This window comes from Cyprinodon variegatus, unplaced genomic scaffold, assembly GCF_000732505.1.
Source record: "Cyprinodon variegatus isolate N-32 unplaced genomic scaffold, C_variegatus-1.0 Scaffold163, whole genome shotgun sequence".
Classification (NCBI taxonomy): Eukaryota; Metazoa; Chordata; class Actinopteri; order Cyprinodontiformes; family Cyprinodontidae; genus Cyprinodon; species Cyprinodon variegatus.
In genome coordinates, this window is record NW_015150616.1 from 317,581 (window position 1) to 344,407 (window position 26,827).

The following is a 26,827-nucleotide window of genomic DNA, read 5'->3' on the forward strand; positions in this document are numbered from 1 at the left end:
ATATATATATATATATATATGGGAGATAGCTTTACCTTTTTTTGCTTTTGATCAGTTGACCAAATTAATTACTTTACCTTGTAAAATCAAATTGATCAATTTTTAATTCGAGATGCCTTTCAGTTAGGTAGAATATTTTGTTTTCTGTGATTGTCAACTACAAATCATTAAAAATGGGGGAAAGTTGTGGAGCAGTAAAAAAAAAAAGAAAATTCAACATTATCATATAAATCATTTTGGAATGATATGCAGTGAGACACATCCTGTGGTTTCTTGTATAACTCCTGGTGATAAATCTGTAGTGGCAATAGATTGAAATGATACCAGAGAGTTCAATCATGTCAAATTTTCAGTTTATGCCCTGCAGTCCCCCCTAGTGAAACCATCTTAAGTACGCAGCAGAGTGCAAGTTAAGCACTCTTGAAAGCTAGTTTATTGAATTAAATGGAAACTTAATCAAGTTGCAGCGGTTTGCTGCAGTTTGGTGCCGCTTTGAATATAAATGGTACTTAGATGACAATATTCTCAAAAGCACACTTGTGATGCCGGAGCAAATATTCATGAAATCTTTCAGCATGTGAGCATTTCTGTTTTGTTGTTTCAGGGGGTCTGATTGTGTTTTATTAGAACAGGGACAAAAAGGGTTCAGGAAGTGGATAACAGCTCCTCTTTCTTTGTTCTGATTTTAACTTCTTTTTAATCAAACTAGCGACAGAAATATAAATCAAGAAGCTTAATTTTCCGTAAATACTTAGATGTTTAGTGAAATAACTGCTTAGCCAAATACTTGTTAATATCTTTTTTCCCCCCCAGATTACTGCATTGAAAAGCCATCACATTGTCCCATGTTTGGCCAAATTGTAACTTCTTCTGTCAGTCAGAAGATTGAGTAAGTGTACTGGATAGGTCTTCCAACATTATAGTAACAGTCCTTAAACATACCACCCAAGTAAAAAATAAAGTGGCTTAAATGTAGCCACATCCGTGTGCTAAAATAGGGATCACGGGGAAAAAAAGCAAGAACCTCTTCAAAGTTGTGCCAATTTACCAGAAAATTCTTGTAAATTTAGCAATGCCAATCCATTGAGATCTTTCTTGCTTCCATGCAAATTTTATTTGGACATCATAATTAAAGAACAAAATATTTACATCTGGTTAGCATCTGCAGAAAGAGGAAATCGTGTCACCTCAGTTAGGCAGAGGAAAAAAATACTAAATACATTACGAAGAAATTGTTAAGAGCAACATTTATCCTGCATGGTTGCAAGACTCACTATGATCACCCCAAAGCTGTCATGGGTTTTGGTTTTGTTCAAGTGTTATTTTGAGTTTTCATTGGTGTCATTTTGATTCTTGTGTTCTATGTATTTTTGATTTTTGAGTTCTTGGACATTTCCTGCTTTTCCCTAGCTCCCTTCTTGCCTCTGTTCCCATCTGCTCCCAATCTGCTAATTAGCCTGGTCTTTGTTTGTCTCTCCCATTTATTCTCCTCCTGTTCAGTCACTCTTTGCTGGTTTGTCGTCATTACTTTGCCCCCTTCTTGTTGTGAGTATTCTTGGTTTTGAGCATTTTTGGATTTTTGTGGACTTATGTTTTGGACTTTTGCTTTTGTTGAACTTTTGGTCAATTAAATCTTCAAGTAACCACCTCAAGCGTTTGTGTCTGCATTTTGGTTCTGTCATACCTCCACCCCACTGTGACAAAAGCTGGAGTAACTTATATGAAAAACAGTTTAATTATCTCTGTCCCCGTGCAGAAGAAGGCCAAAAACATGAATGTAAAAGCCCACTATTAATTATTTGTCCGTCATCGTCTTCTTTTGCAGAGCAGAAAGTCATCCAAATATTAATTAATGTGAATAAAGTGATAATCTTTTGCAATATGTAAAGACAATAACAAAGTAATTAAATGAAATTATCTTTAACATGAGTACGGATGTAATGGTTTAAACATAAAATACTGTTTAGTTTCTGTTTAGTTTTAATTTCTCCTTAGGTTTGTGCAATCAGTAATTCTATGTGACTGGTTAATTTAGCAAGCAGAGAGGAAAGGTTGTGACTGATTACATGTACAGTAGCTAGCAGGAAGGAAAGTTTGGGGGGTCCTGGTATAAAGCAGACAACAGATGATGATCAAGGTTAGTGGCTGACAGAATGTAGACATGTGTCTATGGGTTGAAGGAACATTCATTGATTGGAAAATTATTTAAGGGGTCAAGACGAGCATAACTTGGCTTTGTCGTGTTGCAGACATGACAAAGGATATTTGGAGGATAGAAGACAGACCCTGGGAGAGAAACAAACCACATTGTCTCAGTCAATAACCCAGTTTTCCACGGTTCACTACCAATCTTGGATTGTCATTGCATTTCTCAATTGCTTGATCATTTGCTCGATCATCAGAGACGCCGTTTAGAATTGCTGGGGATGTAGAACCATCCTGCTGAGTCAGAGATGTGATTCTGAGATCAGGCTGCCAAACATTTTGCCGCAGCTGTTAGTCTGTGAAATCCTTAGAGTCACTAGAAGTCATGGGATCTGGACATCAGTGTTGCTACTCAGAGGGGAAAGTTCATCGGCTGATCCTTCGCCAAGAGAACTTAAAGTCATCCAAAGAATTGATCCCACCTGCTGTATGACCATCCATCTGCTCCCCTAAATCCAAAACTCTCTCATAGAGCTGTTAGTATTCAGCTTTAGAAGGAATTAGGTTGTTTAGCTGAAATTGTATCTTTGATTATTAAGTTTGCTTAATTTTGCATTTACAAATTCTAAATGCCAAAGCATACTAATTAAAGCACATAAAACTTTGGTTCAGTGTGTGAACACTAGATTTACATTCTTATTAGGTTCGTTAGTGATTGCAGAAACTGTCTTGGTGCATGTTTCGTAAAATGTCAGGAGGTCTTTTAAAGTTGCCCGTAGCAAAACTTATTTCCAAACAAGCCCCATGGAGTTTATGCTTAGCTACAAAAATAAACTTTTAAACCAGTGCAGTATTAAGACAATAGGAACCAGATGGCCACAGACTTGATTGTCTGACTTATCTACTGAAAAAGGGAGAGACTTCATGAAGGAGGCAGCAATGAAGCCTGTGCATCTAACCAAATAGATTTAATAGGAATTTTGCAGGGTAATACTAGTTATGTTTGGAAATCTTAGGATCCTGGTCAATCTGAGCTCTAATCCGGTGTGAGTAGGGGAGGAAATGTACCACGACTTAGCAGAGCTCATTAACGTTGGCCAGGACATTGCTAGATGAGAGAAGTTATTTCTGGGAGCCATGATTATTAGTAAAAATTGGTTAGATGACCATAAATTTAGTGGATAATCCTACAAGACCAAGCATTGTAAAGAGATTTTAAACCAATCTGTCAAACTAAATTCACGTACAGCAAACAGCCAAGATGACTAAACGCACCTACTGAGTCTCTCCTCCAAAGAGAACCAAAATGTGCATTTTCACTTGGGGAGCAATCGGTAAATAAAGTAAATATATTAAAATCTCTAACATCAAGTATCTATAAAGTGTTTAATGTTCTAAATTTGTCAATAACTGAAGCCTTTGAGCAATTGAACTTGGAGCACGTCAAGAGTGAGGATATTATAGGGCATTTCAAACACTTCTGCCTTTAATTGATCAGTTTGTTGGTTTTTTGTTGGTTTTTTAAACACAACAATAAAGTGGCAGATATGTTTAATACAGAATTTAGGCTGGACCCACTTTTGATTGTACTTGGAGTTTCTGTTCAGCTTTCTCAATTTAATGAAATACCAACATTTATTCTTACATGTTGCCGTTATCATAGGAAAATAGCTAGTATTGAGGTTCTGGAAAAAAATCAGAGGTCCCATCGGTTAAATCAGGCATCCCCAACCTCGGTCCTCGAGGCCTGCTGTCCTGCAGGTTCTAGAGTTTTCCCTTTTTTTAGCACAGCTGATTATAATGATTGCAGTAGACCAAAAGCCTGTTAATCATCTCTAAAATCTGAAGGACAGCGGGCCTCGAGGACCGAGGTTGGGGATGCCTGGGTTAAACTGTGACTGGAGAAAATGGTAAGACTCTCTCACCTGGAAAGAATACAGTTTTCTTTAGCAAATAATTTAAAGCGATTCCATAGAACTTGGCAACTTCGACAATATATTGATAATTCTATTTGAAGAGAACTCGATCTGATTCTCAGTTTGATAAAATGTAAGTCCTAGGGGAAATGGGGGGGGCTCTGTTTCGTTTTGACTTTGTGTTATCTATGTTTCATGTTCACATCAAAAAAGAGGACAAATTTGTATTGTTGATGTTTGAATTTTCATGTATGTTTGAAACATAATAAAGTGGGCCACTGGTGGGGCTACCGTACTGACAGCTACCAGCTGCCTTTTGGTGGGAAACCCTGCAATGGGTAACAAACTATCAAAACCAGATTGTTTCTATCAGTGTGCTGATACCAGACATTTTTGATTCAGGCCATTGAATTCCCTTATTTATTTATTTATTTATTTATTTTTTTGGCTGATATAAGACATAGTTACAACCCACTAGTGAAACCCTAAGCATAATGACATAGGGACAAGCACCAACCATCGTGTAATGCAGAATGTAAAGCAGGTTCACATAAAGCGATTATCTCCACCTTGTTAATGGGCTGGAATTGGTGGCCTTTAGTGTAACAGATGCAGAATCTAAAACTCCCACAAGGACCAATGAGGATTATTAAGCAATGACTGAGATTTCCTATAAAATACAATGTGCTGTGACTACAGCCGCTGCTGACAGCTAATTATTGTCCTCTTTTACCTTATTAAGCATAACTACTACCGTCCTCTCGCCTTCCCTTTGTTATTTTACTGTTGAACTCTAAAAGCTTATTAAAAGTTCAGCAACACCCACAACGTGCTTTACAATTACTAACAGACTAATATCCATGTCAGGCTTTGCTGAACGAATTATACTGCAGGAACAGATTTTACCACTTGGCTTCTCCTATTGTAAATGAGGACAGAGGCTTCCCTCAAGATTTAAATTATCCACCTTGCACGTTTGGAGTCATTTTGGTTTCTTATACAATACAGCAAAGGCAAGAAAAGATGAGAGAAGTGCAACTTTTTCCTATGTGCAGTTAGAGTTTGTGAAAACCTAAAATACTGTCAGATAAACTCTGTTTTCAATATATTTTGGTTTAAATTGACAGATTTAAATAGTCCAGATAAAGAAAACACAAGACTTTGTTTTCAAATTATGTCCTTTATTAAGATAAAAAGGTTGTCCAAACCAATCATGTGCTTTGAAAAAAATAAAGCTAAAAACTCTGAATTAACTCAGCCGCATTGTTATGGCATCCCCTTTTGGGACTCTGAGTTTTTAGTTTTCAGTTATCAGTTATTCTGTTTTGTGGATCTTTGGTTTATTTTCCATTTATTCAGTTTAGGCAGTCTTTTGTTGCTCTCTGTTGCCCCCTTGTGCCAGTCTTCTTTCCCCTAGCTCCCTTCTGGTCTCTTCCATCCACATCTGCCCCATATCTGCTGATTAGCTGGTCTTTGTTTAGTCTCCCATTTATACACCAGATGTTCAGTCACTGTTTGCTGGTTCCTTGTTGATTTTTTTGTTGCTTCCTCATCTCTGGCTCTCCATGTGAGTTTTCCCTGATGTTTGCTGGTTTTTTGGTTCTCAGCATTTTTGTGTTTTGGATGTTTGCCTCAGTTTTTTCATTAAATCAACAAGAACTCATCTCTGCTTTTGGTTCCTCAAGCAACCTCACCCCCCTTGCTGACAAGCATAGTTTTGATTTAATTTCCCAATCAGGACCAAGATAAGAATATTACGTTACCTTCAACAATCAACAAGGAAATTGCTGTTATAAGACTTGTTAAAGGCTGATTTATAGGTCGTCTGCGTTTGTGGTGCAGTTAACGCAGATATGCCCCGCCCCTTCCACAGATACTCTGCTGCACCTCTCCAAAATTGTAGGTGTCCGCAGACCGTGGCCAAACAGAAATACTCTGATTGATCAAATCTACGTCAGCTATATATCTGTATTTTCTGTTTGGTGCCTTACCGGCTTGTTTTGTTTGTATGACCGCCATTGTGGAAAACGACTCATGATGAAGGACCAGCTAGAAGAGCAAGATGCGCGAGAACGCTGGGACCCTTCCACCTGGATCCCTTCTGTTTTTCACCCCTCCGTTCTCGCACAAACCTGTCCCTTGTGTTTTTCCACTTCCTCACTGCCTCGGGCGTATCTAGACCCACAGCTAGTTTGTGATTGTCCCTCTTATGTGTGGCATGGAATAACATAGTGCAGACCACACTTCAAAATTGGGCATAAATCAAAAATATCTCTGTCAAGCTCACTGCGGCTCACTGCTGAGGGAGTATAAACAGCCCTTAACAATATTAGAGAAAGCAACACATCTTTCCCTGATCTAAGGATATTTGAGAATATGTGGGTCCATCTGAGAGTCCCAAGGTCAAATCACTGCTGAGCGTAAGAAACACAAAAAAAGCATTTCGTATTAACAAAATACTGTAAACAAATAAACATCTCAATAATGCTGAAACCCTCAAAAGAAATATTCTATGTACTGAGGTAAGAAATAATTTGTCAAAAAATCTGTGTCAATTATTTTACAATTGTCATAAACTCTCAACAGGAAACAATTGATATAAAACAAGAGATTTTTTATTGTTTTTATCAGAAAACATACAAAACCAGCAGGTTATTAACTATTTATTTTTTGTCTGCTTTAAAACAGAATAAAAATGTCGGTGTCTAAGATTGTCATCCATTCCTGTAACAATAAGGGGAGCAAATGGCTTTAAATTAGGGGTTTTTCAAGACAAGATTCTACAACTTTGTAAATGCAAAGTGACTAACAATTAGAAAGAACATCTTTCACTTGTTAAAACGTTAAATTGAGATACCAGATTTAATGTAGGGCATTAAAAGCCTGATTAAGATTGATTCCATAATAAGTGCTTGCAGCTCATGTGATTATTTCATGTGCAAAGCCTGCAGAAGCAAGAGAATGTTATGTTAACAGATGGGGTGATAATCTCCTGCTGGTCTTTATTTATCCCTCAGAGGAATTGATTTGCCTCAAGAAAGTGGAAGCAGAGAATTAAAAAAAAGGAGCAAGAAAAGAAGTGAAGCAAAAGCATCTAAATAAAAAGAGAGAGAGCTCCAGGGAAAAGCAGAGGGGGTAACCCTCTTTGGCTGTCACACCATTTTACACTCATTAGCTGAGGTGTGCCTTTGAAGCCCTCTATCTCCAGCAGCACCTTTCACAGGACCGACTGAGAGAACACATGCGCTCACATATGGAAACTGAAAAACTATTCAGTACTGCTCTAAAACTCTCAGTACGAAAACAAATATCTAAACCTACAACGAACATGCATCGTCAAAAATCACCCACACCAGTCATTATCCTCACTTCTTCATCTAATTATATAAGAAGAGGATCCTTATGTAAGAATCTCCCCCCCCCTACGACTGACTGCCTCCATAATGTATGAGGACTTGTATTTGGTTCACGGTGACACATCCTACCTTCCTTCTATTTTTTTGGGCACTAGGAAACAGACCATGAAGACAGAGAACAAGAATCCAACTAAAAGAAGATTGCATAGAGTCACATTTCAATAACATCACATATTTGCATCAGGGCTCTGCTTGCTTTTCTTTCAGAAATCAAGCTTCAGTCAGATGAGCGTCAGAAATAACATATATAATGGGATTTGGGAAATGAGAGGAGGCAAAATGAGGACTCTGGGCTTATTAGTGCCATCCTCCTACTAGACAGAGGACATTTACTGCCTAATTAAAATATGAAATTCATCAAATGAAAATCTATTTTTGCAACTTTCTTTTACGACACTAGCAAAAAATATATATTAGCAAGGAATTATTTAATATAGCACCCTTCACAATCGTTGGGAGACAGATACTTAGATAATATTAAGATGTAGACCTTTTTCAGCGTCACCAGCAGCTTTCAGTTAAATTACCTGTAGATAATGGGAAAGGTTTTGCAGTTCTATGGTAGTAGAACAAAAGGAAAGGTTCTGGGGAAATGTCAACTGCCCAAGGAGAAATTTTTGATCAAATGCTAACAGCTTTAAAGATAATTAGAAATCAAATACTGGAAAATTAGCTCAAACAAAGTCCTCTTCTTCTCCATAAAAAAAAATAAAAATCAAATAAATAAATGTAACAAAAACTTCCACCTGTTTTTAATATTCTTCTTTTGTTTCTGCATTTTTTATTTTATTTATTTTTTATTTTTTTATTTTATTTTTTTCCTACTTGCTTTGTTTCTGTTTTATCTTCCTGTATTTTAATCATGTAAAGCACTTTGCATTGTCTTTGTACTGAATTGTGCTATACAAATAGATTTGCCTTGCCTTGCCTTGCCTTCAGTGCAACGCATATGTACATATAGGACATAAAGGCCTTTAAAAATGAGGGCAATATTTTGTATGAGTAAAAACGGCAACTAATTTACAATGTGACCCAAACAGCCAAATTAATTAACCAAATCGCTTCCTGGATGTTTGCAAAAGATTTGTTTTCTTTGTTTTACTGTGTGGCCTCTTGGAGAAAATAACAACCATAAAATAAATGGCCTGAAGAAAATAACTAATAAACTGCATTGGAACTATTTACAAAGGTTGAAGAGCTTAATAAAATATTACCAACCAACTAACTCCTGCTTAAAAAAAAATATATATTTTAGAAACCGAGGGTATGTTGTGGAGAACAGAATTTAAAGAAGTGTGCGAGGAAGCACAGCACTTTGAAGATCACATGATGCTCCTCCACATTACTAAAATCACATTATTATGTTTCTCTTCCACTGAGCCTCCGGGTATGTTTGTGCTGCTGGAGAGAAGGCAATGAGCCTCATATTGACTGTCCATTGCTCATTTCCACTAAAAAACTGCAGATAGCAAAGCTCTAAAATGATCTGGCTTATGTCTGCCTTCTGGTTTTCCGATTTACTTTTTTTAGTAACAAAAGCCTTTTTTGTGAAACAACTGGAATGAATCCTTTTCAGGCTTTTATTAGAGCAGGAAAATGGTGGTGGGGTCCCAAAACACCACGCTGATATAGCAGTAACAGCCTGGCTAAGCAGCAGAACTCAGCAACTGATCACATTAAGCAGTGGAGGGGAAAGAAATAAAAGTAGTGAAGTACAGAGGGGGAGCTGGGATCTGATTCAAATGTTAAGACATAGAAAAAAAACATCTACTGTACCTGACTTCGATCTGGAGCTATTTTATACCGCTATTAACCCCTCTGATGGCTTTAAACTGACTAAGCTTTGGTCTATCGACCATATTGATTTCCCTTGATGAAAATATGAACTGAAAATATAAATGTCTGTAAGTTTTAATTCTCTTTAGATCAAATGTATATTGAATTTTCTGAAAATCGATGTATCTCCAGCACCAGCCTAAACAGTAAAAAGAGAGTTTTTTGCAAACCTTAGCTAATGGGATGTTGCATATGTCTGAGGCAAAGGAAACTAGGGGGAAATATGAGAACTTTGACCTGAAACAAAACCATGATGGCTGCTTCTTTTCTGCTGGCAGTGTTTAAAATTTGAAGCAAGTACAAAATAAATGCAACATTTAGAAAAACAGGAAACATCCTGAACGACCAAAAAGAAAAAAAAAAAAATAAAAATTTGCCTTGAAAGTAGGAAATTTGAAAGGAAAGAAGCTGGGGAAAAAAAATAAAATCCCACAGAAATTAAACATGATTTAATGTGACATTTTTTTTTTTTATTTAACTGTAACCCATGAAAGAGCAAGTTTTCTTTTGAACGTTCTCTGAGAATTTATTTTTGAAGATTCAGTGTGATCAATGTTTTATCACTATTCTAAAAATACTTTATCCATAAGAAAAGGAAATTACATATTTTTGTAACTCCTTTTTATTCAACAAGTTGTTCAAACAATTGCTTGATATAAAAACAGCATAAAAGCAGGTTAATGGCGAGGAAAATAAAACAAAATGACATAAACAAAAAAGATCAAACCTAAAGTTTTACCATATATCTAAGTATTAAAAGCCCAAAAAGAAGCCAGAATAAAAGGTATTGAGCTTTGATTTAACGGGGCCAAGTTCAGTTATAGATCAGAGATCTAATGGAAGCTGATTCGAGTCAAAGTGTGACTACAGAAAATTCTCCATAACGGATTGATAAAAGCGAAACAAGGCCATTCAGAGTTTTAAAGACAAATAATATGGACAGGAAGAAAATGCATTTGTTAAAAGGTGAGCTGCTGAATCCTGCAAAAGATGGAGACAGCTCAGCAATGACTGGCTAAACCTGCTTAAACCATTTAGCCGGAAGATTATTTTTTAACTGCAGTTACTTTATACAGATAGTAGAAATCATCCAAAAAGAAAAGAAGTTCAAATACATATCTATATATCAACATAACAATAGATTGTTTAATCTGTAGCTGATAAAATTCTGTTGTTTGGGAAAAGAATTGACCCTGTTTAATAACAGAGGTCATTTCTATGTCAACTTGTAGGGCCTTATCCAATGTAAGCCCTGATTTTTTTTGCATCATCATCACCAAGATCAATAGTGAATTTTCCAAGGCCAGTAGAAGCTGTGTCTCAAAATGTAATCCGTTCTGATTTTTCTTCTTTAAAAACAAGGAGTTCCATCTCAGCCACTGAGAAAGCAGTGGGTTTATTCTTGTTTGGTCTAATTAGTAAGTAAATTTGCACACCAACTGTATAACAAAAGAGTTCACAATGTAGAGGTTTATAATAAGTAGCGACACAGAGGCAGAAAAACAGTGGGACCAATTTAGAACCCTGTGGGACCCCAGACAGTAGAGGGACTGCAGAGTAGGAGTAATTGAGCATAATGTCAGTTGTAGATGTTCATGCATGTAGGTTTAAGGATCTCCTGTAGTTATATGTCCAGCAAATCAAGAAAAGCCTCCGGCTGAGGACACAGTGTTGTTGTTTGACAGGTCTATAAAGAGGGTGCTCAGGGTTGTACCTTCATTTTAGGAACAGTTTGTAAAAACCATCCTCAAACGTTTTGGAGGAGTTCGCAGAAGTGACCCACCCTTTATTGGCTTGTCGAGCTCACTCAAGTCAGTTGCTCCTATGCTACTATCCTAAGAGATAAAAATAGAACATTTCAATCTGTTCGCAACAGAATTACATAGACTGAAGGATCTAAGCTTCCTCAAAAAGCACAGACTCTTCTGTCCCACCAATAGATGTCTTTTAGATTCAAAGTCAGATAAAAAGCCATAATCATGACAGTTTTGGTTTTCTCATGAATGTTGAACCACCTATTGTAAAAATCTAACTTATGAAATACAGAAATTCTTATTTTGAAATATATATATATATAATTTTTTTATATATATCTTTAAGTTTTACAATGAAATGCTAAAACACCAGTTTATGGTTTGTTAGTCAGGAGGAACCTGGTGTTAAAAGACAAATAAATTCAAGATGATGACCTGCACTTTTTTAACTTCTTCGTCTCTGGCTTTCTGATCACGTTAATAAATAGTTGTACCAATTTACATGATTTTTTAAACCTTCGGGGAAAGTGAGGCAAAAAGACTGATAGATGTTTCTCTAGCTACTCTGTCCACGATTTGTAAGGAGGTTAATAATTTAAGTCAGTAAATCACAGCCATACAATATCCTAGAAGCTTCCAATATGCAGCAGCAACATATTAAAAAGGTATAAAAATGTAATGTAAGTTTTGAAAAAAAAAAGTATCCAAAATGTGTTGGCTTTAATAAGGTTGAATGATATCTGCTGGCTTCACAAAATCAACCATTTTACCCTTTTCTATATATTCCTGTTTCCTACAGAACCCTCAACATTTGTTATCCCTAGAGGCTGCTGTTTGATTAGTAAAACAAAGTGTGACATGTTTAAACAAGTGTGACTGTTTAAACATGGCAAACAGCTGGTGTAGACAAACTGGCTACATGCCATAAACGGTTGTTGCAATTATTGATTAATAAGTACATAAAGATTTGGTTGCAAGTCTCAGCTTTTGTTTTTGCTTTTTACTTGTTTTAAATCTACTCATGCTGACTTGCATGTGATCACATTTGTACAGTTCTGGTCAGTTAAAAGTAAAGTTTAACCCTTTGAAAACCATGACAAATAGAATCATAAGTTTTTTTTATTAATCATCATTTGCAGATTACTTTGATTTAAAAACTGTAACCCTACAGATGCAAACAAGACATACAACTCAGTAAAGCAGAATATTATTACAAAAGGTGATTTATAATAATTGAATAATGTATAATGCACAAAAGGCTACAATTGTAGATTTTTGAAATGAATGTTAATTGAATGTTAGCCTACTGAAAAGTACATCCATGAACTGTGAAATAAAAGGAAATATGAATTATAAATTCCCTTTATTGCAGCCTTCATCTTATCTTCATGTATTGCCCTGGTGTCTTATCATTATTTGGAAATAGTAAAGTTTCAGTATAGTTTAGCTCAGTGCTTGCTACCCAGTTAAGCATGGTGATACCATTTCCACTCATTTAAAATTAAGTCAGCATTTCGCACAGTGAGTAATAAGTACAGTACATCAAATTTAACAAATATTACTCGCAAAATATCACTCTGCGCAGAATAAATCTATTTAACTTAATGTCTTGTTCTTGAATTACATATTTTTTGTTGAGCTCCACCTTTACATGCAAAGAAGAAGCAAAACTTTGGTTTTGGACCATATCAATATATCTGGGCTAGCAAATGTCTAGGCCAGATTGACTGTGGTAAAGAAAAGGCTTTCTGTGTCCATCACTGGGATCAGACTGCATGCAAACAGAAGCACCACCTGCACAGGAAAAACACTACCACTTAAATTAGAGCAGACAGCAGCCACTAGAGTTGGTGCACTAAACAGGCACAAGACAGAGTGTAAAACATGGAGGAACCCCAAAAACATTTTTTAGGGGGAGATGCACATACCATGACTGTGATTGGTCATTCGGCACATCGCTCTGTAATCCATTACACAAAAACATCATAACACCAAAAACATGCCTTCAGAGCCCTTCTTTGCTGTAGGAATCTGACAACTCCCTATTAAACCTCCACCAAATAGCAAAAGCGGTCCTTCTCACTTAAAAAACGGCACAAAGCAACTCCTCCAGCACACAGCCATGCTCATCTATCTCCTTGCAATGTCTCTCTGTCATCACTCAATGTGACAAAACATGATATATGTCTGCTGCTGGTTCTGGCCCAGCAGTTACGCTGATAACAGCTCTTACTTACACCAACCCCATGACAACACGGAAACGTTTCCATCACCTGACATATAGTCTTGAAAAAATATTCACACATTGGAATATTTCACAGTTGAGTAGAGATAAAATTGATGTGTTTTATATATATTTTTACATTATCCTTTCCAATGTATGATATAAATCAGAAAAGGATTAAATCAATTTGCGTAACTGAATCAAAACCATCTTTTGATGTAATTTCAACTTTAAATATTTTTTAAATAAGTCAGCAGTGTACAATTTTGAAGTAGATTGGAATCACTCCAGAACATCCATTTTCTAATCCTGCTAAATATAGAAATTGGCTTAGATCTGGACTAACTAGAGTATTTTAACAAATTCAATCTTAAAGGTAAAACAATTCATTGAAGCACAAAGGAGTATCCTTTATTTATTTTTTTTGCATCCTTCATCCAGCTGAACCTGACCAGCTTTCCAGTCTCTGTGAAGCAAAAACATACCCAAAGAATCATGTTACCAGATTTCACTGCAGCGATGGTGTGTCAAGGCTCAGTGCTGGTTTTATGTCACATATAGCTTTTTATTAAATTTACTGTTTTTTTGTTGTTTTTTTAGGTTAAGAAAACTTTCATTTGTACAAAATATTTTTGCTCCTACTTCATAGTGATGTCATTTAATCTTCAATAAAACAAATTATAACTGGATGCCTTAAATAATGAGCTCAGATGATGATTTATTGAGTCAGGTAAAACCATCAGATTGCTATTGTGTAACTTTTTTCCTTTGTTTTGTGTAAAAAAAAAAAAAAAGAATTCAAGGTACCAGGATGCACACCAGCAATAAAACAGGTTTTAGAGGATCTATGCTAAAAAAAATATCCATATCTCAGCAGCACAGATCTATAAAGCTTTCAGTATAACCAGCTTTTTTATGGTTTTCACTCTTTCTGTAAGCAGAATGATGGCTTTCCTCTTTCAGCTGATTCTCACAAAGTGAGTAAAGTGGTGTCAAGCAAAAAAAAGGCTACAGCCAAATTATCTTTTTAAGCATTCGCTTGAATGATTGAATATTTCTTATTCATAGCATCGTGAAGAGGACATCTTGAACAGGAATGACTGAGCCTGAATAAAAATAAAGAGATTAAAATAAAGATTTAATATTAGGACAATTGAGCTGACTCACACTGCCTCACAAAAAAATATTTAAGCCTTGGAAAAAGCACATTTCTGAAAAGCTTGCATTGGTACAGCAGACATCATAATTTGTTTAATCCATATAAATTCACAAAGGAAGGTAGAGAAAACTAAATACAGAAATATTCTGGTAGAACGACTGTTAAAGCTTGAAAGACGTTGGTTTACCTTCGTGCAAGACAACAGCGCTAAACAAACAACCAGAGCTTCAATGCAATTATTTAGAAAAACTCTCCATTTAATCTGCTTGAGCTAATTTGAAAAAGAGGAAAGGAAAATATTATATTCTCTAGATGTTAATAGCTGGTAGTGAAACATGACAATATGGATACTTGGCAATATATTCCCATAAAATTATAAAACGGCATAAGACAACAACAATCTCTGCAGCTTTTTTTTTTTTTTTTTTTTTTGCAAAGTGCAATGGAAGGAGACTGACCTCCATACTGGTTAGATTACAGCGATGAGTCCCAGCAAACCAGCCACTGTTGGAGCACTGGTCAATATCCACATCCTGCAGATTCACGTCCACACGAATTACCCCCCTGTTGGTTAAAAAAGGATGGAAGGAAAGGGAAAAGGGATGGAGGGAAAAGAAATGGAAATTAGTACACTGAAATCAGTGGGGAATTGGACGAAAGGACTTATAAAAATGAAAAAGAGTGCAAAACTAAATTTAATTTTATAAAATGGTTTTCTTTGCATGCTGATAAATAAGAAATAATTGAGGAGCATTAGGGTCATAGACAAAAAAAAAAGGATTTAAGTAGCACAAGGGAGACAAAGAGAGGAAAAAGGATAAGAGGCGCTGACAAAACAGTATTAGATTAGATAAATCGTATAAGGCCAGAGGAAGACAGAGACTGAGGAAGCTAAAATGAAAGACAGGGAAATTAACAGGAAGGGCCATTCTCAAAGGAAGTCAGGCCAAATCTGTTGATTGAAAGAAACGGATCGAAATAGAAAGAAATTAAGAATGATGGAGTTGAAAACAAAGATAACCAGAGACAATAGTTAACAAAAATAGATAAATTGGATTAGATAAGCCTCTTATATAAGTAAGGATGACTAAATATAATCAGTTATCAAATCTGGCTTCTAAATAGTTGGTTTTGTAATATAATAACGCCTGCTTAAAATGAGTTTGAAATCTCTTTTCTCTTAATGTTCTATGAGCTTTTATTGATTATGTAAACTCAACATGATATCCAGATCTGCTCAAAGACAAATGGACTCGCTTAGAACTGCAGTTTGATGAAAACTGATCTACATGAACCAAATCCTTACTGATGTGTTGAGCAGTTTTCTTTATGGCTGTACATGATGGAAAGTAAGTAACAAATAAAAATTAATTTATCTTTTTTTTAAGTGTGTTTAGAGGTGATTAGCAACTGTTTTACATTGCAGGTCATTGTGGTCAGCTAAGAAAAAGACTAAATTCCTATTTCTTAAAACTGTTAAATGTGTCTTTTGTTTTTGTATTTATTTCCACCTGAATATATGTTTCCCAAAGACCCACATCTGTAGTTTGGGGCTTTTATTGTTTTTTAAGTTTTTTTTTTTTAACCAATGCGGAATGATTACGCGACACACAGCTGCAAAGGTTTTTAAAGAGACTGTGGGCCGTAGATTGAATATCGTGTGGGTTTCTCTGATCCACACAGAGTCAAAATTAGCCATAGTGGCTAAAAGTTAAAAGAAATTAACCAGATGTTTGCATAAACTGTAGAAATAGATATTTGACCTTTATGTTTTATTTTGTTTACTGTCTAACATATATTCAGACTAAATGTATTCGACTTAAGACAAATTACTAACACTATTAATGCTAAATGCTAGAAATACAACTAAATATTCTCCGATAATTGTATTCGTCCTCTGCAGCTTCAGCTTTTAAACCTAAAATGTTCCTGGTGTTTTTTTTTTGTGTAATTTTGGCCCCTTCCTCCTGACAGAACATAAGTAATCAATTCATGTTTGCACTGCTTTCAAATTCCTTCACCTTGCCGGGAGGCTCTCGAAGTGACTGAGGTCGAAATTACTTTGTTGCCCTAAAGCCACTTCGTAACTAATCTGAACAAAAGTTTAAGGTTATTGTCTGCTTAAAAGTCCCTCCATACCCAAACTTTAACTTTTTTTAAAATATCTTTGAACATTCTGACAAATGGAAAAAAACATACATTTTAAATATGTTAAATTACAGAAGTTTTTTGTATCATTTGCGATACATAAGGCATTTCCGTTTATTAATTGTAATTCTGGTCCCTACATGTATTTGATTTTTGAGTCAACCTTAACAAAACTAAAATATCATAATGATGATGTAGAGGTCTCAAAAACCCCTGTATCAAATATGATACACTCTTAAACATTTAAACTTGAATGATGTCTTCAGAGGTTGATTCGGTATTTCACCTCATTTAACCTTTCCATTAGGCTATCTATTTGTGAAGTGCACCAGTCCCTCATAAAGAAGCCAAGTCATGTTGAATATTTCTGATTATGGTTTTAAAGCCTGATAGTTTTCAGATAATAATATTACTCCGCCGATTCTGCTAAGCAAATAGTACAAATATCCACCCAGAACTACACCAGAAGATTCTGATGGCAACAAAATGTGTTATTAAGGTTCAACTTGGTAAGGAAATTCTAACCTTATAAGGTTTAGTGTGTAAAGCTTTGCCTTAGTTAATGTTGTTGTAATGCTGTTTTTAAACTTAAAATTTGGTGAAATTATTTGTCATGATGTTTGATAACAGCTGGAAATCCATCTACTCTTATACTGATTATACATGCAGGGTCATCGGGGCACTGGTTTGCTAATTTTCATTAGTTTTTGGCCGATGGACCCTAAAAAAGCCACTAGTCAATCAAAGCTGTAAATATAAACTCTTAAAAGACTGTGTATATAAGGCGTCTTTTGGCCACTAAAACAGATTTACACTATACCCACATTCCCCCTGTGGCACACAAACACATTCATGCACCAATACTCAGATCAGTAGGCGACTAACAGGTACTTGCTTTGCCCAGGGGCACATCAGCATTCGACAGCAGAAAGCTGGTATTGACCTGCAACTTTGCGAGACAACTTTTCTTTCCAATGTGCTGCAGGCAGTGAACTGCAGCAACTGAGTTTGTGTGGTGGGAAAATTGTATTTTTCATCTATTCCAATATTTCATTGACTAAGTGCTTGTTCTATTTTCTTTACTGCACAAAAGTCTTTACTGAGGCTTATCTTACTCACTGAGAACCTGTTTTCGGGTGTGAGATGTCTGGAAGGTAATGAGACCTGTTTATGGGAACTTTATATAACATATTTTGAAAAATGTGTATGTGAAAACCTTAACATTAATCTGATACCTGGATCAGATATCGGTGATTTGATATTGGATATTGGAGATCCAATTTAGTGCATTTTACATGGAACCGGAAATTCTTTCTGCTGCTTTATTGTTGATAAATAATATAAAATGCATTTATATCTGTTATTTTTTCATGCTTATGTCAAGGTTAAAGCTTTCACTCACATGGTTCATTCATTTACCGTATTTTTGTGACTATAAAACGAATATAAACGTCTTTTTTTCCCCTTAAAATGTGTGGCGCGCCCTATAGTGCGGTGCGCCCTATGTGTGTTGTTACTGCGGACGTTGTTGAGACCACCATGAGAACATTAAAGGGAGAAGTGTGGGCGTGGATTGGCTGCCACGCAAATGGACAGAAACTGCCGCCTATGGTGATTTTTAAGAGAAAGACTTTGCCTAAAGAGACTTTTCCAGCTGGAGTCGTTATTAAGGCAAATGAAAAGGGCTGAATGGATGAGGAGATGATGAAAGAGTGGATGAGGGAGGTGTATGTGAGGAGACCAGGTGTTTTTTTCCACGCATCACCATCGCTGTTAATCTGTGACTCCATGCGTGCCCATCTCACAGCCGATGTGAAAAAAAGGTGAAACAAATGAACCCCTGTGCTCGCTGTTATCCCGGGGGGTCTGACAAAGGAACTTCAACCGCTCGACATCGGTGTGAACCGGCCGTTCAAAGTAAGGCTGCGAGCGGCGTGGTAGCGATGGATGACCGACGGAGACCACGAAAAGTGGAAGGCAGCGCCGGGCAAGTTACGCCACAGTTTGCGGATGGATTGTAGATGCTTGGGCTAACGTGTCTGCTGGCTCTGTTGTTCGAGCTTTCGCAAAAGCCGGCATCATTTCCGAGGAGCCGCACAGCAACGGAAAGTGACTCTGACACCGAAGAAGGGGAAATTAGCATGTCTGATTTAGCGCAGCTGTTTAATTCAGAAACAGAGGATGATGACTTTGATGGGTTTGATTAATACTTTGTAATAAATACATGAATAAAGCACAATCATACTCAGTTTTGCTCCCGCTCTATTTTTAAATACGCAGTAGAGGTATTTAAAGGTAGTAGAGGACATGTACCTGTATATAAAACCCGCGCCCTATAATTCGGTGCGCCTTATGTGTGTGTTAAATACAGTAATGGCACACATAACTGAGACTGTTAGTACGGTGCGCCTTATGGTCGTGAAAATACGGTAACACAGATCGGTATTGCATATTGACCAATACACACAGCCCAGGTATTGGGTCAGATCGGAACTGGATCAGTGCACCTCTACTCTTTGCATGATTTTAGGATAGTGGTAAACTTTATCTAGGTCAGAGCACAACAGATGCATAGAGCTATGACTATTACAATTGTCTTGTTTTTGTGCAAAGACAAAATAAAGTACGAGCTAATTGATACCCGCCAATCTTCTTTTATGTCACTAAAGATGCACAGCCAGTTATAATTTTCCATTTACAGTTTGCTTAAAATAATTTCAGATTTAAGTCTCAGTTAGTCCTGTTTGTTGGAAATTTGGGAAATGTTAGAAGTATTTATGTTCCAGGAGGTGAATAAACTTTGCATCAGTGAGCCTTAATATGAAGTGAATGAGGTTAAAAACCCTCAAAAGGCCCCAGCAATGCAGCTCAGACTGCTTATATAACCACCTGAGGTTAGCTCAGTTTACAAGTTGCCGTCTAACCTGCTGTGTTTTGAGCCTAGCCTGGTTTCTATATCCATCTATGACTGTCTCTATCTTTCTTTACACACGTACACACACATTTACTCAGGATGCTCAATCTTGTGTGATTACACTCTGCTGTCTCCTTCTCCATCAAAGAAAGAGGCTGCCCACTCGCCTCACTCTCCCGCCTTTACTGTGATGTGGAGCCTGACACCTGTTATCTCCATCTGCCAGCTGGGAAGAGGAACAAACCATTGGGAGAAGTTCTCGCCACTATCTTTTATCGAGAACGCAAATAGAGCAAAGGACAACCGTGCTGATATTTGAAAGTAATTTATTGCACTGTTTTTCTCTTCACAAATGCAGCCATAACAATATTATAACTTGAGATTCAGAAGCCTCTGAGGCTCTGAAAAAAAAAAAAAATAAGCATGTTAAAGTTTCTTTTGCTCTTTATCATTTTAATAGTTCGTATAACTTTACCAAGTCTGTCCGGTTTGCTGTATTTCATGCAAAAGTTTAACCAGTTTTTTTCTTCTGAGAGAGCTCTGATTGCTGCTTTGCATCTTCACAGTCAGCGCTTGGGAGAAAGCCTGAAAGAAGCAATCATTACAACCTTCCACAGCGCTGAATGTTGAATAATCTGTGTTTAGCGGCGCCTCAAGGCACTCTCCCTTCCTCCCAGTAATACCTTCACATTTTGCATCAAACCTGAATGTCTCACTTGAATTTTAATCAGCTTTACAAAACCTTAAGGTCTGTCCATGAGAAGCTGACTAGGGAGGGGGTTGATTTAAGATGTAGAGGACATAGTGGAAACAGCAACCTCCTGATGTTCTGTCAAACACCAACTTAGTTTCTATTTTTAGGAACCTCATCTCCAGACTGGGATTGGCAGACGATGCTGCAGAGACCAATAAAATACAGAAAGTGGAGAGAGAAGGAGAGTTTCACACTTTGGCTAACTTCATTACACTGAAAACCTCTTCATCTTGGTGAGCTTTCATCTAGTTTGGTTGCTGAGTTTACAGTTTGATCTAATACCTATTAAACCCAATTACTGACGACAGAGAGATGATTCTTTTTATTTTGAATACAAAAAAACACAGACAAAGCCTAAAAAATCCCATCAGTTATTATTTTTATTTTTTTTTGCTTTTTCTATGGTTTGTTCTTCTTTCATTAGAAGTTAAAATTCTTTGATTCAATGTTAATTTGAGGTTTTTGAATGATTGGATATCTCTGTGTTCTAATCTGAATCATTTAAAATAACCAAACACAAGGTTGTAAAGCCCTAATTTAAGAGGAAAAAAGCCTGAATTTATACACTGTTGTACAAAAAAATATAAATTTTTTCTAGTAGTGAGATGATAGATAATTACATATTTCACAGACTGCACCTATAGTAAATATAAATTCAACTATGATGCTAATTACAGTAGTAACAATTTGCTCTAAAGAAATAAAAGTTTTCAGGCTTAATCCTGTGGGTTTATCAGTAGTACATGTACAAAATGTCACAATCAGATTGAAATATATTCAGATTTCAAACTTAAATATGGATATTAGTGTTTGGGATTAAAAAAGCTGATCACATTTAAAACATTTAATAAAAACATGCTGAATCTGAACATTCTGAAAACAGAGAACCAGAGAGATTAACCACTCAAAACAGAAACACTTTGCAATGATGCACATGTGCTCTAAAGTCAGCTTGCTTCATTCAGAATACCTTGATCCTGTCATGTGTTCACATGCATGCAAATCAGATTGTCAATCGGTATAATCCAACCCTTTCAGTCCGATTACAATTTCATTGTGATGTTTTTATCTGATCAGAATATTCCAACTGACATGTTCACATTATACATTTTAGATCCAATCAGTATTTTTATTCATTTACTTTTGTCCACGTTTGTCATGATTCTGCTCTTTTTGGTTCTGTTTAAGTTTTCGTTTTTGAGTTTTCAGTTATACTTTGATTCATGTCTTTCTATATTTTCTAGTTTATTGGTTTAATTTACATTTTGCTTTATTCTAGTTGTTTTTGCTTATAGTTTTTTTTGTTCTTATGTGTCTTGTTTATATTCTGTTGCCTCCTTGTGTCAGTTTCCTTCCACTAGCTTCCTTCTAGATGCTTCTTACTGCACCAATTCCTTGTCAGCTCATTAGCCCAGTCTTTGCTCTGTCTCCCATATATACTCTCCCTGTGCAGTTCCTCAGTGCTGGTTCCTCGTCTTTTCCTGGCTCCTCATTTCTTAGAGTTTGGTTTTCTGTATTTTGTTATTTTTGGATTTTTACCTAAGTTGCATTTTTTGAGTTATTAAAACTGCAAGAAAAAAGTTCAGCTTCCATCTCTGCAGTTGGGTCCTCCAAAACAGTTTCTAAAATAAGTGGAAAGTCAGATTACTTGATTGTCCCCAGGGCTGCTGTTTTTTTTTTTTTTTATTCACAATGAGAAATTGTTAGAGAATCTGCTATATCAATGCCTTTTGCACCATCACTTTAAAGTGGTTTTCCTTTTCTCCTACACTGTCTAAATTCTTGAGCACTGCTGCACTTTATAAATGGTAATGATCATTTCACTGTTGTAAGCTGCTCATTCACTGTTGAAAGCTGTACACATCGGAATTTCGTTTTGTAAACACATTTTCTATACAAAATGACAATAAGGTTTGTCGAAGTCTCTGAGAATTAACTTCTATACCTGCTTTTAAATAACCATTGCCTTTTTATCCTTTTACTGTCCAGTTCCCGGAGCTTACATCCATTGTTTTAGAATATTATGTAAGGGTATGCAATGATCAAATTAATTGCTTAATTTAATCAAACTCTTTAACCTAATCCAAAGCATTAATTTATATTTAGACACACTAACAAGTCTTACTATATGTAGTAAGGACCATGTGTTGACTTCCATTGACTTTTGGTCCTTTTCAACCCTTCTTATGCCCTAACCCTAAAATAGCCCTGAACCTGATGGCTACCGGTAAATACTGTGCCTCTCCCTAACCCAACTTACACCTTAGCCCTAAACCTAACCATTAGCATACAAACAGACAGCCCATATATGACCAATTTCTTCCCATTTTACCTCTATTTTCATTCCTAATTGCCTAGTGTGACTACTAACCTTCAAACTCAATATAAGAAATGGCTTTTAACATTTTAATTGTAATCTATTTTAATATATCAAACTTTTGTAAGACTGGATTTATATTCCTTATTTCACAACCTCCACCAAGGTGAAGATGTTTTACAAAGTGCTGTGTTGCATTATATGCACTTTTGCTTACATAAACTAGATTTAGTTCACACCTAAAACACTAGATGGTATGGCAATCCAACATTTTTGTTATTGTTGTTGTAAACAAGCTAGTGGGGGGTCAAGTAAAGGATTTTTAATAGTGTTGAGGTCTGGATCAGTTTGAATGTTAGCCTTCTTCATCGATTCCAAAACCAGTGTTTCTGTGTGTTTTGGCTCATTCTCCAGTCAAAACCTAGCCTAACGTAGTCCTACTCAGTTCTAGTCAGAATATGAGTCTGATACTGCTCCATAGAGCTGTGATTATGGGGCGTGTTTCTAACGAACCAGGAAAAAAAATGCCTCTGCACTCAATTGGATAGACCTACAACCAATAAGAGCAATGGGGTGCGTGACGTATGTTAAGCGACCAAGGAAGCCAGCTGATAAATTAAACTTTTGCCGAATCCCGTAGGAAGGACGCCAAAAACATCTTTCTTTTCAACAAATGCCTTGATCGCGTTTCTCTGTTCCTCTTTTAAAATTAATTTGCTATCGATATCTTCTAGAACAGACCTAATAGCAGAATCTACACACCTCAACTCTCCAGCGGCAGCCATTGTTTTTGTCACCCAAGCGCGCTTTGGTGACGTGGTTGATTACGTTACTGTTGATCATCTGTCCATCATCGTATAAAGCCCGCCCTGACAATTTGATTGGCCCGACCAGATATTGGGCGAACATACTCGCGCTACTACTGAGCAATGCCAGACCGAACTTCCCGACCTCAAACGTTGTGGGCGGGACTAAGTTCGGAATGGCACCCAGGCTAGTCAAAACCATCAATGTTGTCCCAATTGTCATTCTTCTGTTTTCCAATTTATTAGATAAAAGAAAAAAACAGGCCCACAGCATAATAGGGCCACCACCAACATACTTGGCAGCTGGGAAAGTGTTATTGGATTCAATATCACGGTTTCCTCACTCCATAATTGAACAACTTCAGTTCAGCAACACTGCACATACTTCTCGTCACTGCAGCTAAATAGCTCTCTGTTTCCTCTGGGCATAATTTGGCTTGCACATATTGGCAACTGCAAATTTAAGTATGGCTCGAGAAGGTCAAAGCTGAACCAGGTTCTTCTTTCACCTCTTCTGAATATTAAAAAGGTTTAGTCATAGTGCTAAAAGTTGTACCAATCTGGCTGTTTCAACATGAAAATACACCTAGATTTGAAATGGATAAGCATTTGAATAACATTACGGTTCTAGAACTACCTTCCAAAAGCCTAACGTAAACAGTGCTGAAAAAGAAAGGTGACCTAAACTCAAAATTTGGTTCTGTACCTGTAATCAAATGCAAAAAAAGTCTCCCAAAAAGTGAAGCCAAATCTTACAATGATGTTGGAATTTCTTTCAGGGCTGCAGGAAAAAAAAATATTCAAAGGATATTCAACTATATATTACTGCCAGTGCATGTATAACTTTGAGTCTAAATATAGTTTTTTTTTTTGTTTTTTTTACCAATGATAAATTAGAGATCAGCTTTTATAAACTAGCACATTACATAAATAATTTTCCAAGGGATAAGAATGGCCAAGATGTACCATTCAAAGCCTTAAATTAATATGACATCTCTGCTAATGAGGGCTTAACTACTCTGTTGAAGGTGTTCCTGAGTGCTCAGTGAAAAATTGGTGTTTAGCTTTTATCTTTACATTTCTTTCTTTCGTCAGATTAAATAAATCAGCAACTGATTTCTAAAAACACACATATAAAATGTTGCTTTACACCGCATTCCAGCTCTGCAGCACTGTGCCCTTTACAAATTAGATTTAATGTAGGACATTTCTGCTTCTAAATGTCAACTTGTATAAAGCCAAAATCATTCAAGCTCAACCAGCCTTTTACAGACTGAGCTAAAGAAGTTGATTATTTTAGTAATGAATTAATTTGCTTAATATATTTAATCAGTCTGTTATTCTGGATGTCTTTAGGAAATAAAATAAGCAAGTATTCAATGCTTTCAAGTTAATAAAAACACCATGAATGCAGCACTCCAATCATCTCATTTGTGTAATGTCTCAGACGCCTTGCTAATAATTTATGGTGATGAGCAAGGCATCCCTAGCAGACACAGCTGCTCCAGCAAGCTAAAACCACATGTGGGCTTCAGAAAAGACGTTTTACTTATAAGTAGCAGTCAGATCCATCAGCAGCAATCACTGAAAGCTCATATTGATGGTTTTACAAATTCTCCTTTAAGGATAATTTGGTTGCAGCTCTTTCACACATATTAATGTGATCAAATCTACAGAGTTTCTACTGTGATATGAGTGGTAATTTAAAAAGTCCAGAGCAGCCCTACATCGTGTCTTCTGTCTTGAAGAGTAACTCTATTGGGAGCCAATCAGGATGTAGAATTTTACTTTGGGACCCATCAACCGGAGGGATGGCTCCCAGGGTGAACCTTATATAAATCCAACTCAGTGTGGTCTGCAGCTGCTGATAAGACTTCCCTGATCTTGCTCCCAGAAATGTGGCCTGGAGCCTTGGTAGAGTATTCATTCCCCTGGAGCTTTTTTTTACATTATGTTAAATATTATATATATTATTTATTTTTTATTTGGAGTTTCTGTGCAAAACCAGCATAGAAAAGTACACAATTGCAAAGTAAAAATTGAAGAAAAATAGTGTACTTTTAGTGAGTTCTTTGAATAATAATAATAATAATGTAAAATTGGGCTAAACGTTGTCATTTATATATATATTTCACTGAAATCAAAGCTCCAACACTTTCAGGGAATGCCTCTACAATATTTGTTTTATCAAGGAACCAATTATTGTAAAGATTTGCCCACTCAGCTCTCATTATTTGGCCCTCCTAAGGGAAGGAAGCAGCTTCTAGGATGATGGTTTAAACTTAGATTTTATCTAAAAAGTATGTGGCTTAAAGCAATGAGCATATCAAAGAGGATATGCCAGGATAAAATTCTGAACCATTATTAGACAAAGTTTGTTTTCCAACTTTTTCTTTACCTCCCTCTGTTATGCTACTGCAATATATATATTATATTATATATATATATTCTTTTATCTGTTTTTCTTTTCTTATGCTCTGTTCATGCACAGCACTTTAAATTGTCTTGTTACAAAAATGTGCTGCACAGATAACCTACCGTGCCTAAGAAATGAATTATTTCCCCACTCTTCATTGTAAATAGCTTAAATTGCTCAGAATAGAGTGAAAGCACATAGGCACAGTTAGAGCTTAATTCTTGCTATAGATGTGCTCCAATATCAGGTGTTTTGCATCCTCTAACATATATTCTAACATGATTACCTCATATTCAGCTTCAACCATCTTCCTATCAAGTCTGAACACTTCCTCAGTCCCTTATGTAGAAAAGCCTCCCCACAGTATACTTCCTCCACTGTGGTTTAATGGCTCGGCAAAGCAAGTTTGTTTATGTAGTGCATTTCGGTAAGACAATTTAAAGTGCTGTATATGAAAAACAATAAAGAAAAGTACATTGCAGTGAAATAAAGGCAACACAAATAATTCAAGAGAATAGAATGAAAAATTCAAATTAGATAAATATATATAACAAAAACAAGAAAAATGGACTGAAAGCTGAACTAATGATGAAAAGGGATGATGTTCTCCCCTTTCTTATTTTTAGCGAAGATGCAGGAATCACCATCAACAGCAGCTGTCTGACGGACTTTTTAGGCAGACCTGGAAAAATTTCACTGCAGTAATCAATAATATGAATAAATGAATTTGTTTTTATTTTTAAGATCCTGCTGATACATTAGTCCTTTAATCCTAGAGATGGTCTTTAAGTGATAGAAGGCTGACTTTGTTCCTATCTTTATGATGGTTCAGGTGTGCCTTCATCACTGCACCCAGATTCAGAGCCTGACGTGGTTTCTAGCTGGATAAGAAAACCACGCTAAAGTTGTTTGATAGATTTTAAATGTTCTTCTTTTAGTCCAAAACATAGTTCTTTTTTTTGTTTGGATTTAGCTGAATACATTTTGCCACATTGATTTCTTCTATTCATTTACATGGGTTC

The 26,827-nt window shown here is 36.2% G+C and overlaps 1 protein-coding gene across 1 annotated transcript in view; it reads right to left on the reverse strand.

Annotated features, from left to right (window-relative positions):
* Positions 1-26,827, reverse strand: part of LOC107086803 (probable G-protein coupled receptor 158) — a 110,952-nt gene that overhangs the window by 75,769 nt on the left and 8,356 nt on the right. The window contains exon 2 of the mRNA XM_015378001.1: positions 14,909-15,014. Within this exon, the coding sequence (XP_015233487.1) occupies positions 14,909-15,014 (106 nt within the window). The remainder of the gene's footprint in view (positions 1-14,908; positions 15,015-26,827) is intronic.